The 17,699-nt window shown below is 43.0% G+C and overlaps 1 protein-coding gene across 2 annotated transcripts in view; it reads left to right on the top strand.

Moving 5' to 3' along the window:
• The window catches only part of PEAK1 (pseudopodium enriched atypical kinase 1), a 45,217-nt gene extending 27,997 nt beyond the window's left edge, over positions 1 to 17,220 (top strand). For both annotated transcript variants that reach the window (XM_075345570.1, XM_075345569.1), the window contains exons 3-5: positions 8,792 to 8,997; positions 12,224 to 12,693; positions 15,062 to 17,220. In XM_075345570.1, the coding sequence (XP_075201685.1) occupies positions 8,792 to 8,997; positions 12,224 to 12,693; positions 15,062 to 16,237 (1,852 nt within the window). In that variant the 3' untranslated portion in view covers positions 16,238 to 17,220. The remainder of the gene's footprint in view (positions 1 to 8,791; positions 8,998 to 12,223; positions 12,694 to 15,061) is intronic.
• Positions 17,221 to 17,699: the final 479 nt, after the last annotated feature.

The raw sequence follows: 17,699 nt of genomic DNA, 5'->3' as shown, positions 1-17,699 counted from the left end.
GGCAACACAAAATAATGTTTTTAATTCTTTAAAAGGAACCTGTCATCAGGTTTTTCCCCTTTTAGCTGCGGCCACCACCACTGAGCCCTTATATACATTATTCTGGAACGCCATATATAAGAATCCAGGCCGCTTTGTAAAAAACACCTTTATAATACTCACCTAGGCAGCGGTCCAGTCCGATGAGTGTCGCTGTTCTCCGGTCTGGCGCTTTCTCCATCTTGTGGGATCGCCATCCTCTTGCCCAGGCTTGTGTGTGTGATGGGTTTTGTGTCACTCACAGAGAGGGCTCCATTGCGCTCCTGCGCAGGTACACCTTGATTTGCCCTGCTGAGGACAGATCAAAATACTGTAATGTGCAGGCACGGGCAGTCTGTCACCTTTTTTCGCGCCTGTGCATTACAGTACTTTGCTCACAGCAGGGCAGAGAGAAGTGTGTATGCGCAGGAGCGCAATGGAGGCCTTTTTGTGAATAACGCAGGATGAGTCATGCACACAGGCCTGGGCAAGAGGACAGCAATTCCAGAAGATTGAGGAAAGGCTGGACCGAGAGCAGCAACACCCATCAGACCGGACCGCGTGTTAGGTAATGATGCATCTGAATGACTTTATTGTGAGTGTTGTGTACACTTTTTGAATGCAAAATATATTCTGTATGGTGTAAGGTTCTATTGCCTCCCGAGTTCCTAAGATACCTTTAAACACTAAAGGCCCCAATACACGCAACGACGTATCTAACAATATATTGCCGGGGTCACGGATTCCGTGACGCACATCCGGCATCGTTAGCAACGTCGTTGCATGTGACACCAACAAATGGCTGTTAACAAGCAAAAAATACTCACCTTATCGTTGATCGTTGACACGTCGTTCATTTTCAAAATTTCGTTGATTTTTGCAGGAAGGAGATTGTTCGTCATTCCCTGTGGCAGCACACATTGCTACGTGTGACACCTCGGGAACGACGAACTACAGCTTACCTGCGGCCGCCGGCAATGAGGAAGGAAGGAGGTGGGCGGGATGTTACGGCCGCTCATCTCCTCCCCTCCGCTTCTATTGTGCGGCCGCTTAGTGACGCTGCTGTGACACCGCACAAACCGCCCCCTTAGAAAGGAGGCGGTTCGCCGGCCACAGCGATGTCGCTAGGAAGGTAAGTCCATGTGACGGCTACTAACGATTTTGTGCGCCACGGGCAGCGATTTGCCCATGACGTACATAGGACGGGGGCGGGTACGCTCGCAAACGATATCGCTACCGATATGGCTGCTGTGATGGGGCCTTTAGACTCGATTCATTCTTTGTGGGGGTTTTTTAAGTAATTTTTTTTCTTTTTTGTCTTCTGAAATCCTTGTCATCATTTGTCAAACCCCAATAGGTTAGCAACTCATTTACTGCTCACTCCTCTTTTTCTAAATTTTTCAAATGGCTCACTTGGTTCATGACTTTTTTGTGCACAGTAAAAAAAAAATGGCAGTTATTTTTTTTCTCTATACTTTTTTTTAGCAAAAAGTGGCATGTTTCATAAAGTGATGCAAAATTACATAAACTTTTTCTGGCTTACATAAAAATCGCTCCAGGGAAGAACTGAAGTAGATTTACACAAAATTTTCCAGACGTTGTATTTGAATCAATTGAAAACATCTGAAAACTGTTTACTTTGCCAACACTGGCAAAAAAACAAAAAATAGGTGAACACATAAAATATATTTAAAAAGCGCAAATTAAAAGAACAATTAAGGGCAAATAAAAAAAAAACAGGTGTAAACACCAAGAGTGAAAGAAAAAAGTGCAGTTGCGATATTGAATCGGGCCCATAGTTTAGATTTTTTTTGTGCAATAGGGGCACTGGTAAAATCCTGGGGGGAGATGTGTTTCAGCAAAGGTTAATAGCCTCTGTGATGCTGAGAGGGTTAATAGAGCGTGATAGGGCTTTTTGTGAACAGTCCTACAGATGGGTGGGATGGCTGTTCACATATCTCCACCCTAGGCAATGCTCCAAGTGTAAGACCTGTAGCTTCAGTCTGTTGTCTGTGTGTATGGAGGTTTGCAGCCCTCCATCAGAGTGCCTGTGCTAAAAGAGCCAGATATTATATGGACCCCGCAGTAGTATATGGACTGTGAAGTTCTGTTTGTTCCTTTACATCGGACAAAGGCAATTTTGAGGTTATTAATTTTGACTGGTTTATGAGGCATAAGTAAACCAGCTGAAGTTTAAATAAAAACCATTCCTGTGATTTACCTCAATCCACAGACGAGGAAGCTGGACATCCACAATATCTACTGTGGTACAAAAGACCCATATCATATAATAACTTATCCGAGTCAAATTATTGTGCAAATCTTAGCTTTGTAGAATAAACGACCATCATAATCCATGGCTGTCCTGGCATGTCTACTTTAGAAAATACCTATATTCCCTATGATTAACAATTCCTATTTTCTCCTAATTCGGCATTGTACCATTACTCCTTTATTTTGCCAGAAAATCTATGCATAAATTGACTAGTAGGCATTACAATTCCCTTTGTGAAAGAGGTGGGTTCATACTCGGCGTAGGACTGGCAGCATTGATTGTACAATGACTGCTATCTTCCTGCTTCAAATAGTAACACCCAGTTGTAAATTTATCCATAAACCGAAGAAATTTCTTAGAAAAATTATTAAAATAGACATTGTCATATAAACCTAAACCTTCCTCCTATCAGCCATAGACTTGGATGTAAGAGACTCCACCAAGGCCTGTTTCACACATCCGGCATTTCCCCGGACCCGGCACGCATGCAGTGCAGTACATTCATTTACAGTGGAAGTGCGACACCATGCGGACAAATGCGTTTGTGCATGAAGCACACAACCGCATGGTGTCGCGCTTGCACTGTAAATGTACGGTATGTACTGCACTGCATGCGTGCCGGATCCGGCGAAATGCCGGATGTGGGAAACGGGCCTAACTCCACTTTGAGGAGATCTCTCAAAATTCTAACCAACTTTATCTATCTTGATGTCTTTGGGTCTCTTCTCCCTCGTTTGTTTCAGTCAGCCTCAAACTTGATAGATATAAGAAGACCCTAATAATTGCTAAGTTGTGCAGCATATTTCGGCAGAGTTACACAGTTAATATGGTTGAAAAAAGACAATTGTCCATCAAATTCAACTCAAGGATGGGAAAGGAGAAAGGGGTCACAAGCATAACCACAATGTATGATCCATTTCACCCCAAAGGAGCTAATATTCCCATTTTGATCTCAATTGTTGATCCAGTGGACCAAACATTAAGAAAATAACCTTTTGCATTTACATTATTAATTGATATTTTCTTCTAAAAATGCATCCAAGCCTTTTTTTAAACCATCTATGGTGGTTCAAGCTGTGACCAGCTCTAGAGGTAGACTATTCCACAGATTCATAGTTCTTATGATAAAAACACCTTGACCACTTTGGAAATTTAACATTTCTTTCTCCGGGTAGAGACGATACTTTCTTGTCTTTTGTTGACATTTTACATGAAACAGCTTTTGATCATAATTTTTGTAGCCTCCATTTACTGTGCCATATAGGATTCTGCCAGGCAATAACACCAAGATAAAGGAGCACAAAAAAGATCTACTACTGTTTGACATTTAACGCTATACAGACCTTTGACATGAAAAACTGATTTCAACATAAGTAGTGGATCACTTGGTTACAAATAAAAGAAAAAAGTATTTTTCGTGCATTCCCAAACATAATGTTTTTTGGCCCACGTAGGGGTCTTGGTAAAGCCTATCCCTGTCATGGTTTGAAATATCGTACTGGAGGAATATAGGTTTGAATTTTGGAAGCTACCACATGGTTACTGTTACATATCATTTTATGTTGATTATTGGTCCATGTGGATTCTGGGAACTTGTACTTTTTTGCATGCCAACCAGATAGGTTGGATAGCTTGAGTGTTTATTTGATTTTGTGTGTTCTCTCATGTGTTCACCCCCCCCCTTTCAGTAAAACATTTTGGATGTTAGGTCTGTGTGCCCAGGATGCTCCTGCCTTCACTGGCTCTCACATATCAGCATTGCTTAATTCCTGAATTAATTTCTCATTTTACAGGTCTTGAGGGAGTTCTTATCCACTTTCCTTTTCCCTGAAATCTCTGCCTTGGGTGTTTCCCTTTTACTTTCTCTCCATTTGTCAACACAGACTTTTTTGATCTTTCCCTCAGTCTTCATCCTAGTGTGAGCTTTCCTTCCTATCTACAGCATGTGTACTCTGCCCTCCCTGAACACTTGGATGCTTTCCTCCCTCTAAACGCTCTGGTTTGACCTGTGCATCATCCTTTCTATTTCTGCTGCTGCTCCTGAGCAGTGGTAGCTGACACAGCCAGAAACAGTCTTAAAAGTAGAGGTACAACCAGATAAGCAAAGAAGGTACAAAGACTCTACAACAGCAAAATAATCTTTAATTAAATCTAGGAATATTGTTTTTATTTCCAAAACATATTAATACATTTCTTTAATACAAAAGTGTCTATAGCCATTCCAGTTGGGGAGCCAACAGAATGGTGGAGATCTCTAGAAAATAAGATTTAATCTTTTATGTGGTCCTTTCCTTAGGAACACGTTCTTGTTCTGTACTTTTATTAAATTCTGAGTGCTATAAGAAAAGTAAGTGCAATGCAATGTGACTTCCTGTCCCAGCATCAATAGCTAAACTAGTGCTGTCTTTTAGTATCCAGATTCTGGGGTGGAGGGGAATGGGAGCATTTCATTTTACCACCAAGAAAAAAATGGCCTCTTTTACTGGCCCTATCTTGTTAGAGTGGTGGCTACACCTTGTAACTGTCACTTTTAGATGATAGGCTTTTAAGTCTCAGGGTTTCTACTTGCCTGTTCACACACTTGCATTCTGGTTCTCCATTTTAAAACATATACCGTATTTTTCGGACTATAAGACGCACCTGACCGTAAGACGCACCCTGGTTTTAGAGGAGGAAAATAGGAAAATAAAATTTTAACTAAAAAATGTGGTTATGACACAATGTCCCTAAATTCTCTACTAAGGTACCCCATTCTGGTAACGATCCTCCTGCCTTGTATATGATCCTGCTCATATACCCCCATCCATCCTGCTCATATACCCCCATCCATCCTGCTCATATACCCCCATCCATCCTGCTCATATACCCCCATCCATCCTGCTCATATACCCCCATCCATCCTGCTCATATACCCCCATCCATTCTGCTCATATACCCCCATCCATCCTGCTCATATACCCCCATCCATCCTGCTCATATACCCCCATCCATCCTGCTCATATACCCCCATTCTTTTATATACCCCCCATCCTGCTCATATACCCCCATCCTGCTCATAAAATACCCCCATCCTGCTCATAAAATACCCCATCCTGGTATATGGCCTGTATCCTATGGCACAGAAAAAAAAATGTTTATACTTCCCTTTCCTCACTCCCTGCAGCACCGATCAGCTTCCTCTCTGTCTCAGCTGCAGCGCCGCTGAGTGGAGCCGTCACCGTTGTCTGCAGCATTGCAATGTCTTCCTGTCTCTGCCGGTCAGCTGATCTGTGTGGACACTAGCGGCGCGCACCACGATGACGTCATCGCTGTGCTCACCGCTCTCTACACAGATCAGCTGACCAGCACGGACAGGAAGACATCGCGATGCTGCAGAGAACGGTGATGGCTCCACTCAGTGGCGCTGCAGCTGAGACAGAGAGGAAGATGATCGGTGCTTCAGGGGGACGGCTCCACACACGGTGAAGGGTGAGTGTACTGATTCACTGCACCCTGCGCTGATAATGATGCACGGGGAGCAGTGAATACAGCCGCACATGATCACTCCAGGCTGTAGTTGCCGGGGGTGATCATGCAGGCCGGCTGTTAATTATGCGTGCACCCCCCCGCCCATCATCCCACCCACCTGTCAGCGCCGGCTTCACCGCTGAGACATGGGCGGGAGCATGGGCGTGCATATGTAATGAGCGGGCCCACGTGGTCACGGCAGGCTGCTACAGCCTGCTCATGCCCCTGATGACCCGCTCCACCACAGCACCCTCATTCCCCGCAGCCACATTCAGACCATAAGACGCACCCCACACTTTCCCCCAACATTTGGGGGGGAAAAAGTGCGTCTTATGGTTCGAAAAATACAGTACTTTTTTTGTAGTTTAAGGTGGACTTTGGATCCTAGAACAGGATCTTATCCACCAAAAGTTGGATACAACACCATAGAGTTAGTGTGAATTGATTGTCACTTCCCAATATATTGCCCAAGACAGTGGTCTCTGATAGGGATGAGCGGACCCATGGAAGTTCGGTGGGTTCAGCCGGACTTTAGATAAAGTTCGGTTGACTTGAACTTAATGGAAGTCACTAATTGGGCAGTTCGGGTCTCCACCAATATACAGCCAGCCATAAACAGATCACTTCCGGGGGCTGAGTAGGCGGAGTTTTCCATTTTTGGGGGGATGTACATACTACATTTGATGACGCTATTGTTACCCCAGTGCAAGCCGATCAAACACTGCAAGCTGCTCACGCTGGGTCAAGCACCGAGCGTACCTGAGCACAGCGATGCTGGTGCAAGTGATTTGCATACATAAATAACCCAAACTCTGCTTTTTTTGTAAAGTTTGTGTTTGGTATCAACACCGAGCCTCGGATTCGCTCATCTTGAGTCTCTGGACAATGTATTGGAGCAGGAGTACCACCTATTCACCTCTTATGTGCCAAACATCAGCAACTCTTCTTTTGATCATCCAGCTTGGCACGACATAAGTGCATCATGCTGCATCAATGACGTAGAGCCAGTCTGTCTAATCAAAAGAAGAGCGGTGGATGTCGGCAGGTAAGAGTCAGTAGTCCCACTCCCATGCCGCGGTCACAGACAGCTGTCATGGCTGGTGAAATGGCATGTGCTAATCGAGTTGCGCCAACTCTACAAAGAGATAGGGGTGCTTCACACATATCGACAGCGACAACGACGTCGCTGTTACGTCACCATTTTCTGTGACGTAACAGTGACCTGGTAAGTCGCTGTTATGATCGCTGCTTAGCTGTCAAACACAGCGACGCAGCAGCGATCATAACATCGCTACATGTGCAGAGAGCAGGGAGCCGCGCACACTGCTTAGCGCTGGCTCCTTGCTCTCCTAGCTACAGTACACATCGGGTTAATTAACCCGATGTGTACTGCAGCTACATGTGCAGAGAGCAGGGAGCCGCGCACACTGCTTAGCGCTGGCTCCTTGCTCTCCTAGCTACAGTACACATCGGGTTAATTAACCCGATGTGTACTGCAGCTACATGTGCAGAGAGCAGGGAGCCGTTCACACTGCTTAGCGCTGGCTCCTTGCTCTCCTAGCTACAGTACACATCGGGTTAATTAACCCGATGTGTACAGCAGCTACATGTGCAGAGAGCCGGAGCCGGCAGCACAGGCAGCGTGAGAGCTGCGGAGGCTGGTAACTAAGGTAAATATCGGGTAACCACCTTGGTTACCCGATGTTTACCCTGGTTACAGCTTACCGCAGCTGCCAGATGCCGGCTCCTGCTCCCTGCTCGCTTCATTTTGTCGCTCTCTCGCTGTCACACACAGCGATCTGTGTGTCACAGCGGGAGAGCGCCTTTGAAGAAAACGAACCAGGGCTGTGTGTAACGAGCAGCGATCTCGCAGCAGGGACCAGATCGCTGCTCAGTGTCACACACAGCGAGATCGCTAATGAGGTCACTGCTGCGTCACAAAAACCGTGCCGTAGCAGAGATTTCGGTAGCGAGCTCGCTATGTGTGAAGCACCCCATAGACAGGTATTTGCTTAGTGTTGTTCTTTCTTTTAAGTTCAATTCCTAAAAATGCAGTCACACCTACACCAGATTGTCCCATGGGAATAAAGTCTTACCAGAACTATCTTTCACTTAAAATGAAATGAAAGAGATCTCATACAGTCACCAAATAAAAAGTGGAATTAATATATAGACCTAAGAAATGAAAGAAAAGTGGATGTCTACATTTTACCAGCAGTTGATGGTGTATATTTCCACTATGTATAGTTTTGGTCTTTGTATATAGGTATACATTGTGTCCCATGCTAAGCACTACACACCACAATGGCTGCCGTTAGCAGTGAGTGCTGACATCTGAGCGTTTTCACAGCATACTTATCGCACTTCCTATTACTTACCATCTCCTTCCTCTTCCCTGTCATCTGCTCCGTGTGGTTTCACAGTCTCTATGTGCTGCTTTCACTGCTGGGATCTCCACTCATATCTTCACTCTACTCGCATTAGTCCTTCTAAAAAACAGTTTTGGGATCATTTTTTAACCAGTGTTTTGCTGGTCATTTGCTTCCATGTGCAGGTATGATTGCAAGGGTGTTTTAATTTCTTTTTATTCCAGTTTTTGTAACGGAGCAAGACTACTAGTCTGTTATCTGAGTTGAGAAGGGGGTGGGGAGGTGTGTGTCAGGGCTGAGCTGTCGTAGGGGAGGGTTTTTGGTGACACTCCCTTACAGGTAAACACACAGGTTAGGTCAGATCACAGGACAGTCTGGTCACGACTTTCCACTCAATGAAAACCACTTTTCTGTTAGAGAATGGGGAACTGTGTCAGTAGCAGAACATGGTGAGCCTATACCTGTTTTTCACCTGTGTGGTCGTATTTCTAGTTCATATCTTGTTTTTACTGCCATATTTGTTGAAGCCTGCAGATAGCAATAGTTATATATGTAATATTTATTTTCTAAGATCTGAACAGTGATTCTACTGCTAACTACATTGTTGTATTTCTCAATGCAGCACTCCCGACAATATGCCCATACAGGACTCTACTTCACCTGGTCCTGTGGTGCTCTCCAGTCCCGATGAGCAGAATCGGGCAGAGGGCTCACCGCCACCCGCCATTGCCGAGGTTCAGACTCGTGAAGAACATGCTCCCATCTCTGGTGCTGCTTCCGACTGCTCATCTGACTGTGGTCCGGAAGGAGCCACCTACAGCAACTTAGGTGAGATCCACAGTTCGTATGCAGTATTAAAGCTAACATTTGTTTTGAAAAGCCCAAACAAAAAGCTATTGTCCCTCACTGGTGAACGTCCTCTGCCAGGAATGCTACCTAGACTGCTGAGATTTCTCATCAAAGTCCTATGTCTGCGTTGTCCCGTTACTATAGGTGGCCTTGACTTCTGTAATGTTGCGTGACTACATTTCATATGGTCACACGTCGTCACTATGCAAACATCATTAATGTAGCCCAGTTGACACACTGAATGTCAGAACACAGAAAACTGGGAACAGAAGAATTCACATCGAAATGCAAAAAGGGTTAATTTCAGGAACTTTGGCTTAGTACAATACCTTCCAGAGGGAAAACTGATCACAGAACTGATCTATAGTTCTTTGGAGACATTTTTGCTTATAGAGTATATTAATAATAATGCTGGACAGACCATGGCAGACAGTTCAGACTATCTTTTTTTTTTTTTTTTTTTTTAAGATCAGTTTATTAAAACAACCTCTGGTCATAATGCAACTGATATGTGTGAACACATTTTTCCAAACATTATTTTTCTAATTCTGCCCTAATATTAGCTTCATGTTTAAAGGGGTTTTCCAGTTTCATAAAATCCCAGTCCCCAGCTGCAGTTTGTTTAAGGGACCCTGTCATAGCTTTTTCTCTTATAAGCTGTGGACAGCACCAGTGAGCCCTTAAATACAGTATTCTAGAATAGTGTATATAAGTGCAGAATGTAAAAAAGACTTTTTATTATACTCACCTTGGGAGTGGTCAGGTCCAATGGGCATCGCTCTCGGTCCGGTTGCCTACTACATCTTGTGTGATCGCCATTCTCCTGCCTAGCCCCATGTGGATGATGCGTCCTACATCACCCACACACAGGCCGTGCAGGTGTGTGCGGTGATGATGCGTGCGGCAGTGTCGGGGTGTGCAGTGATGATGCGTGCGGGAGTGCAGGTGTGTGCGGTGATGATGCATGCGGTAGTGCCGGTGTGTGCAGTCATGATGGGGGAGATCGTGCCGGCGTTTGTGTGGGGATGATGGGGTCTCTCTCAGCATAAAAAAAAAAACAAAAACAAAACAAAAAAAAAGGATCCGCTTTTTTTACCAGATCCGTCGCATCAGTTTTTACACAATCGGAGACAGATCCATTGCATCAGGCACAAACTGGATTGTGCCTGATTGCAAAAAACTGATGTGTGAAAGCAGCCTATTAGACAATGGAAACAGCAGTGGAGTCCTGGCGCTGGACCCGGGGATGGCAAGTAAAGCAGTTCATTTATTTTTTTAACAAACTGCTGCCTGGAGGACAATAGAAAACCCCTTTAAACCATTTACATGTCATTACTGTAAACAATATTGCATTACTAAAGCTCCCCATATTAATTAATTTGTATTTGTTATTATCTCTATTATCTGGTCCATTGCAGCATGTACAGAGATTTTCATCACATCTGTCCCTGTAATGTAGGTGTTCCCCCTTCTAATATATATATATATGAGACTAAGTTTTCATAGAGAGCCAGATAACCTATCTAAGGTTTTTTTTACGTGTGTGAGAACACTTCAGTACTAAAAGGATGATTAAGTAAGATGAAGAGAAGCTGCAGACTTACTACAAACTGGTGTTACTGGGTTAGGAGCCAGGAGATGAATTCACTATTCACTACATTAGTGATGAGCGAACTGCTCGGTGCTTGTTAAGCGTAATGAACATTCTGATGTTCGGCTGCTCAGTACTCGTAGAGTATAATGAAAGTCATGGGTAACTCAAGTATTTTTCCAGAAAATGCTCATTACTAGAGATGAGCGGATCCCTGGAAGTTCGGGTTCAGCTGAACTTTAGATAAAGCTTATTTCAAGACCTGGACTTGATCCTGGAGCCCAAAATCCATAGGAAGTCACTGATTGGGCAGTTCGGCTCTCTGCCCACATACAGCCAGCCATAAACAGAGCAATCTCACGGTAGGGCAGGGTTTTTTTGTGTTGTGTTTTTTTGGGTTTTTTTTAGAGACACATCCAAAAATGTTGTTTTTACCCCCCCCCCCTCCCCCCCGTAAGAGCCATTCAGAGGCTGCAAACGGCTCGCACTGGGCCGAGCTCTGAGCGTACTTGCGCACCCTGATGCTCGATCGAGTGGTTGCCACACGTACAGTACCTGAACTCCGAACACAGGCGCTAAGGTTTTTTAAAAGGCCTGTGTTCAGTACGAACCCCAAACTTTACAGTTCGGGTTCGCTCATCTCTACTCATTACGCTTACTGAGCTTCCAAGCACTGAGCTGTTCACTCATCATTACTATTAAACTCTTTCCGGGGCAAATAGTATCTGACAACTCCCTGATACTCCCTGATACGCGCATTGTACAACATATGACACTTTTTCATATTATGAACACATGTGGCTCGAGGGCTACTAGCAAGAGGAATTTGCTGATTATCTATAACTCCAGGCATCAGATTTTGACACTGCATTACTTACAATGTTAATATACAGTGTGTGTGTATGTGTGTGTAATTATATATATATATATATATATATATATATATATATATATATATATATATATATATATATATATATATATATATATATGTATATACAGTAGACAAACATTAATATGTATTTCCATGCCAATCATTATAGGGAAGAACTCCAAATTGTAGAAATGTAGTATAGTTTTCCTGATAAATTGTTACTTACCTCATGTGCAGGTATGTCAGTAGCTTAGGCTTCAATGGTTACGACCACTAGTAACTAACTAACTTACGTTAGTTGCCTTGGGTACCTTAGCTGTTGTAATGCCCTGCACATGAAGTACGTGACATAGGTGTTCAGGAGAACTATACTACATTTCTAATCGGAGGTATTTGCTAATATTATTATTTTTACACCTACTACATATTGGGATAGGATTTTGGAGCTGGAAATGCCCTTTAAGCTTTAATATGGAGGACAATTGCGTTTATAATTGTCCAATTGCCTCTTCTCTTTTCCCAAAAATTAGTTCTTTCAACTTTTGATTATTCCTGTACATTTTAAGAGCATTACTTACTGTATGTGCCTGGGTAATGTGATCCCATGTATAGATTTCCAAAGAACTGCAATTTAAAAAAAATAGTATCTGGATAACGAGCTCAGGGCAGAAAATTAGTTAGAGATATAGTCTCAATAAATAGTTTTTTTGAGATTCAAATTTGGTTGTCTATATCCACAGGTCAGTCTCGGGCAAATATGATCCCATATAAACAGCCTCGCCAGACCCATGGTGGAAGCCCACCTAATGAACCAGAGCCACATCCCACCCCTCCGCCTCTTCCAAAGAAGAATCTGGCACCTCGACAGTCCACACCAGATAAAGCACTTGGGACATCGCTGAGCCTAGCTAACCCCACTTATGACACAGATCGCAGCTGGGAGACTGGTGGAAATGAGTCAGGAGACTCCATGGAACGACCCAAAATTAGTGGAGGGAAGATTGCTGAATTACAGGTAGAAGCCCTGCGCCGCTTCTATGCTCGGTGTGAGGACCTTTTCATGGCTGGACAAAGAGAGCCAATAAGCTTTGGACTGGAAAGTTGGCCAGACTTCAGGTTAACAAGCCCTACACCATGTTGCCAAGCTGGAGATGCGGTATATTACCGGGCATCATACGCACGGGACCCTAGAAATCTCTATGCTGTGAAGGTAATTATGTACTGTTTTTGCAGATGCTAACTAATATTTTTATATATACAGTGGAACCTTGGATTACGAGCATAATTGGTTCCGGGAGTGTGCTCTTAAACCAAGTTACTCTTATATCAAAGCGAGTTTTCCCATAGGAAATAATTGAAACGCAGAAAATTCGTTCCACAACCCAAAAATATTTACTGTATTTATACAAACTTATTACAGTAACACAAAATAATGTACTGTAATCATATAAATTATTACAGTGCACTAATACAAAATACTGTACAGTAAAAAGCATAGAAAACAAATTAAGCTGCACTTTAGCTTACAATAGAATTATTGGTGTGCGGGAGGTACAATATAGCGAGAAAATATGTATAAATATGACAACCTTTATTCTAGTACAGTGCACAAAAAACAGACCCTCAAATCTATTCTCCCCAAAATAAGGGCAAAACTAAACCAAATGTGAGGTAGGAATGCTGCCCAGGCAGATGACAGTACAAGCAATGTGCTGTACTGGTTAGCAAAAAGAAAGTACAACATTGTATCCACAAAATTGATATGCTATATAGTATATACTGTACTGTACAACAATATATTGTATACAGTAAATATGTACAGAAAGTTACCTCCAGAGCGGGTCAGAGCATGGTGAAAGGCTGGAACCAGAAGTGTGCACGGTATTTGCTCTTATTGCAAATCATTGCTCTTAAACCAAGTTACAAATTTGGAAAAAGCTTTTCTTGTCTTGCAAAACGCTCTCAAACCAAGTTACTCTTAATCCAAAGTTCCACTGTGTGTGTGTATGTGTATGTGTGTGCGTGTGTGTGTATATGTGTATATATATATATATAATATATATAATATATATATATATATATATATATATATATATATATATATATATATATAGTGATAAATTAAGGGAATGGTTAGTTAATGAAATGGCCATTTTTTGTGTCACACACTTGGAGAGAAAGAGTTTCAGACTTTCGGATGAATGTATAATCATTTTGTGTGCTGTCCGTTTGCAAAAGTGATAGCACCCGTACTGCACACAGACCAATGCAATGTGGTAGTCCACCTGAACGTTTTTACACTGACTGATTTTGTTGGTACAATAAATTGCAGCATACACTGCTTTGCTTAATATTTCGGATAAGACTCACCACTTATAAGTCAATGATTGTACAAAAAACCAAGCACATACAATTTACCAGCCATATTTCATGCATTTTTCACAAATCCATTACAATTATTAACATAGTAACCTCTATTTGACCTTTTACTTATTATATTATTCATGTAAAAATTTGGTGCCATATGGATATACAAAATGGACATATGGATGGCATACAGGTGTAAAAACGGACACAGATTCCAAACGGATGATGATTTGAATGAAAAATCATCATTTTTTTCTGGATGATTTTGCATACACTCATCTGAACTCAGTACAAACAACAGTGCAAAAGTAATTTTATGCCAGAGGTTGTATAATCTTCCTTATTCTGCTTCCCGGGGGGGGGGGGGGGGTGTTTCCATTCCAGTCTTACCTGTGCAGTGTGTCATGCCACTGGTCTGAACTGTGTTATCTCCCCATGCCGCAGGCAGATGCAGGTTTGTTTATGCAGTATCAGTGCAGATTCAGTGATCTGGCCAGCTTCAGAGCTGCGCTTACAAGCTGTGCAACCTGCAAGCTTGTGCTCCTTATCTAGGAAACTGGCCACCTCTGTTGGACTACAGAGGTGACACACAAGTAATCTAGCTAAGAAGCAGTAAACTATAGAATTCCTGAGAAGGGAGAGGATTTTTACTAAGAGGTAAATTGAAAAGTTGTTTATCTGTACAAGCACTTTGCAATTTTACCCATTGGAAAAGTTGAGACAACACATTAAATAACCCCAGTAGCTGTTTACTAGATACAAATATGTCATGTCCATCGCCTGCCACCTCATACATTGTCTATACTAGTTCTAATGGTGATGAAGACTCCTACGGGCTTGGCCCAGTCCCATGTTGTTAGTACATCTCACAGTTTTTAAAAAGAATCTGTTGCCAGATCTCTTGGGCCTGAACGTTTCCTTTGGTATTAAAGTTTGCATATAATGAGTCCACCTAGACCTGGAATCATAAAATGCTTAATTAAATGGATTATCCACTACTTGCACAATGTCTTCTCAATTACTATATACCCCTCTGGTTCATGTATTTCTGTCCACATTTATGTACAGCAGATACTATGTGCACAGAAGATTTTTTTCGTGCATTTTAAATGTTTACCAGGTCAGATTGTGTTCATCATTAGGCTCGTTTTATGAAACATTAGTCTTCGTCTGTTAATTTAACATAGTCTTTTTTTGTTGTTTTTTTGCAGATTTGCCGCAGCAAATCCAAGCAAGCCCAGCGGGAATACTATCATTGCCTGGCTATACGACAGGGCCTTACTGAACATTTCAATATCCAGCAGGATTGTGGCCAGTTTCTGGCTGAGGTACCTGCACGTTTACTACCCTGGGAGGACCCTACTGTATCTGAAGAAGAGGAGGAAGAAGAAGAGCAAGGTGAAAGTGTCGAAGTCACAAAAAGAGTTAAAGAGACCTCAAACAAAAATCAAAAGCAAAGTTCTCCTAATAACCAAGGCTCATTGGGCAAACGGAGAAGTAGAGTGGTAGTTATTACTCGAGAACCCCCCAGGCAGACACTGGCAGATTTTGTGCGGGAGGGTGAAATTCGGCATCGGAGAGAGCCTGAGCTCTATGAACGGCAAGTTTGTCTGTTATTGCTTCAACTCTGTGGCGCTCTGGAGCATTTAAAGGCACAAGGTATTACTCACTGTGATCTTCGTCTAGACAACCTTTTGCTTGCCAGTTGCCGTCCTGGTGAATTGGGATGCCTTTGTTGCCATAGGTCTGCCACTGAAGATCCAAAGGAGCATGCCAAGGAAACAGGTCCTTCTGAACAGAGAGTATTCCCAACATGTGCTGGGCGATTGCTTCTCACCAATTTTAGCCAGGCTAAATTGAAGAGCCAAAGTGTTTGGCGTCCACAGGGCTTAGGCGACCCTTCACGTATGGCTCCTGAGATAGTGGGAGCAACACAGTACCGAAGGAGTGATGAGTTTCAGACAGGGATCCTCATCTATGAAATGTTGCACTTACCCAATCCTTTCCTTGATGGAGGTTTGAAGGAAAGAGAATACGGACCCTGTGACTTACCAGCTGTGCCGCGACGCTCTCCATATTCGCGTGGCTTGGGGCGACTGGCAGGGCTTCTCTTGCAGCATAGCCCTTCAGATCGGCTTCAAGTGGGACAAGCCAAGGCTGCCCTACGCTGTTTGATTTGGGGCCCTCGTGAAGAGGTTCTGCAAGGATCAGGAACTCTGCATAATTGGCTGGAGGTGAAGAGGACATTGCTTTTAATAAGGCTAGCAGAGAGAGCTCTGGAGAAAGAGGGTGGAGTGACTCTGGAGGACTGGCTGTGCTGTCAGTACTTGGCATTTGGCACAGTCCAAGGACTAGCACAGACTCTACGGCTACTGGAACAAAACTGAATGCCATAATCGTTCTCTAACTTTTCTCAATATGGTCTGTGTGCAATAGCTGGGAATACCCCAGAAGGCTCCGTTTAAGAAGCTTGATCATCCAGTGTTATACCACTCCTTCCTGCCCAGTCAGGCAGATACCTACGCAGACATCACACTCACCGGTGGGTTCTCACATACACAAACTTGCATGCCTCAAAAACAATGGGCTTAGTATAGACATTGTACAAAGCGTATTTACAGGCAAGTATATTTAATTTTATGAACACTTTGTAAAACTCACCCCCTTTTCATACAACCATTTTTATACTCTCTTTTTTACCATTGACATTTCCTTAATGGTTTGTATGTAAGAGTCTACCACGTATAGGGTAATCACACTTATCGCTGACCTACTTCGAAGGCATAATCAGCAATCATTACAAGCCAAACCGACACACCATGAAAGTATTAATATATCCTCACTCAACACAGGTACAGACAGGTCCACATACCCATAAGAGTACAATACCCAAACTGAAGCCATGGCACATACAACACTGCTGACACCCAATACACACGCACACAATCTGCCAGACTGTGGGGGAGAGATTACCAGAACTAGTATTAATATAAAATGTTTTATTCTTAATGCTTTTAATACCATAAATTCATATTTATATTTATATGCAACTACACATGCAGTATACATAAAGAACCACACCCATAGTGTTAAACTCCTATATAGCCCTATATACAGTATACACGATGTGAAGATAGAAGTGTCCTTGACGCTTCAAGCTCCTAATCTTATGGGGAGTAGGCGGCAGGTATGCCCCTTACGGAGCCCCACTGCTCAGTGATTCCTCTGTTATAGGAGGCGAGGGGAGCAGAGGTGGTCATCTGGTACAGGTGTCCCATGCTCCGATGCCTCCTTTACTTTTTTGTTGTGGTACTTTTTTCCATCTTTACTGCTGATGTTCCTACTGTTGCTGTGTTAATAAATCTGTTTTACGGCAATCTTTTGTATTGTTTTTTTTGTTTTTTGTTTTTTAATGTGTAGCAAAATGAAATGTTGAAGACAAATTAAAGGGGTATTCCCATCTGCAATTAGAAATGTAGTATACCATATTTTTTGTTTTATAACACGCACTGGATTCTAACACGCACCCCAAATTTAGAGGAGGAAAATAGTAAAAAAAAATTTTTAATGTTAACCTTGTAATCCTAGTGCGTCTTATAATATCTCACCAGAAGGGAGAGGCGGTGGTGGAGCAGCTCGGGAGGGTCACAGGAGGCAGGGTCAGCGATGCTGCAGGCTCAGAGGAGGGGATGTCGCAGCTCATGAGAGTCAGTGGATGGAGGGTTGATGAAACTGCAGGCGGTGTCGCGGTGGGAAAAAAGTGCGTCTTATAATCCAGAAAATACCGTAGTTTTTCTGATTCACTATGTCACTTACCTCATGTTAGGGCATTGCAGGACCTTTTAGGTA

Source organism: Anomaloglossus baeobatrachus, chromosome 4 (assembly GCF_048569485.1).
Source record: "Anomaloglossus baeobatrachus isolate aAnoBae1 chromosome 4, aAnoBae1.hap1, whole genome shotgun sequence".
Lineage (NCBI taxonomy): Eukaryota > Metazoa > Chordata > Amphibia > Anura > Aromobatidae > Anomaloglossus > Anomaloglossus baeobatrachus.
The sequence above is the reverse complement of the archived record's forward strand: the minus strand, read 5'-3'. Positions and strand labels throughout refer to the sequence as shown.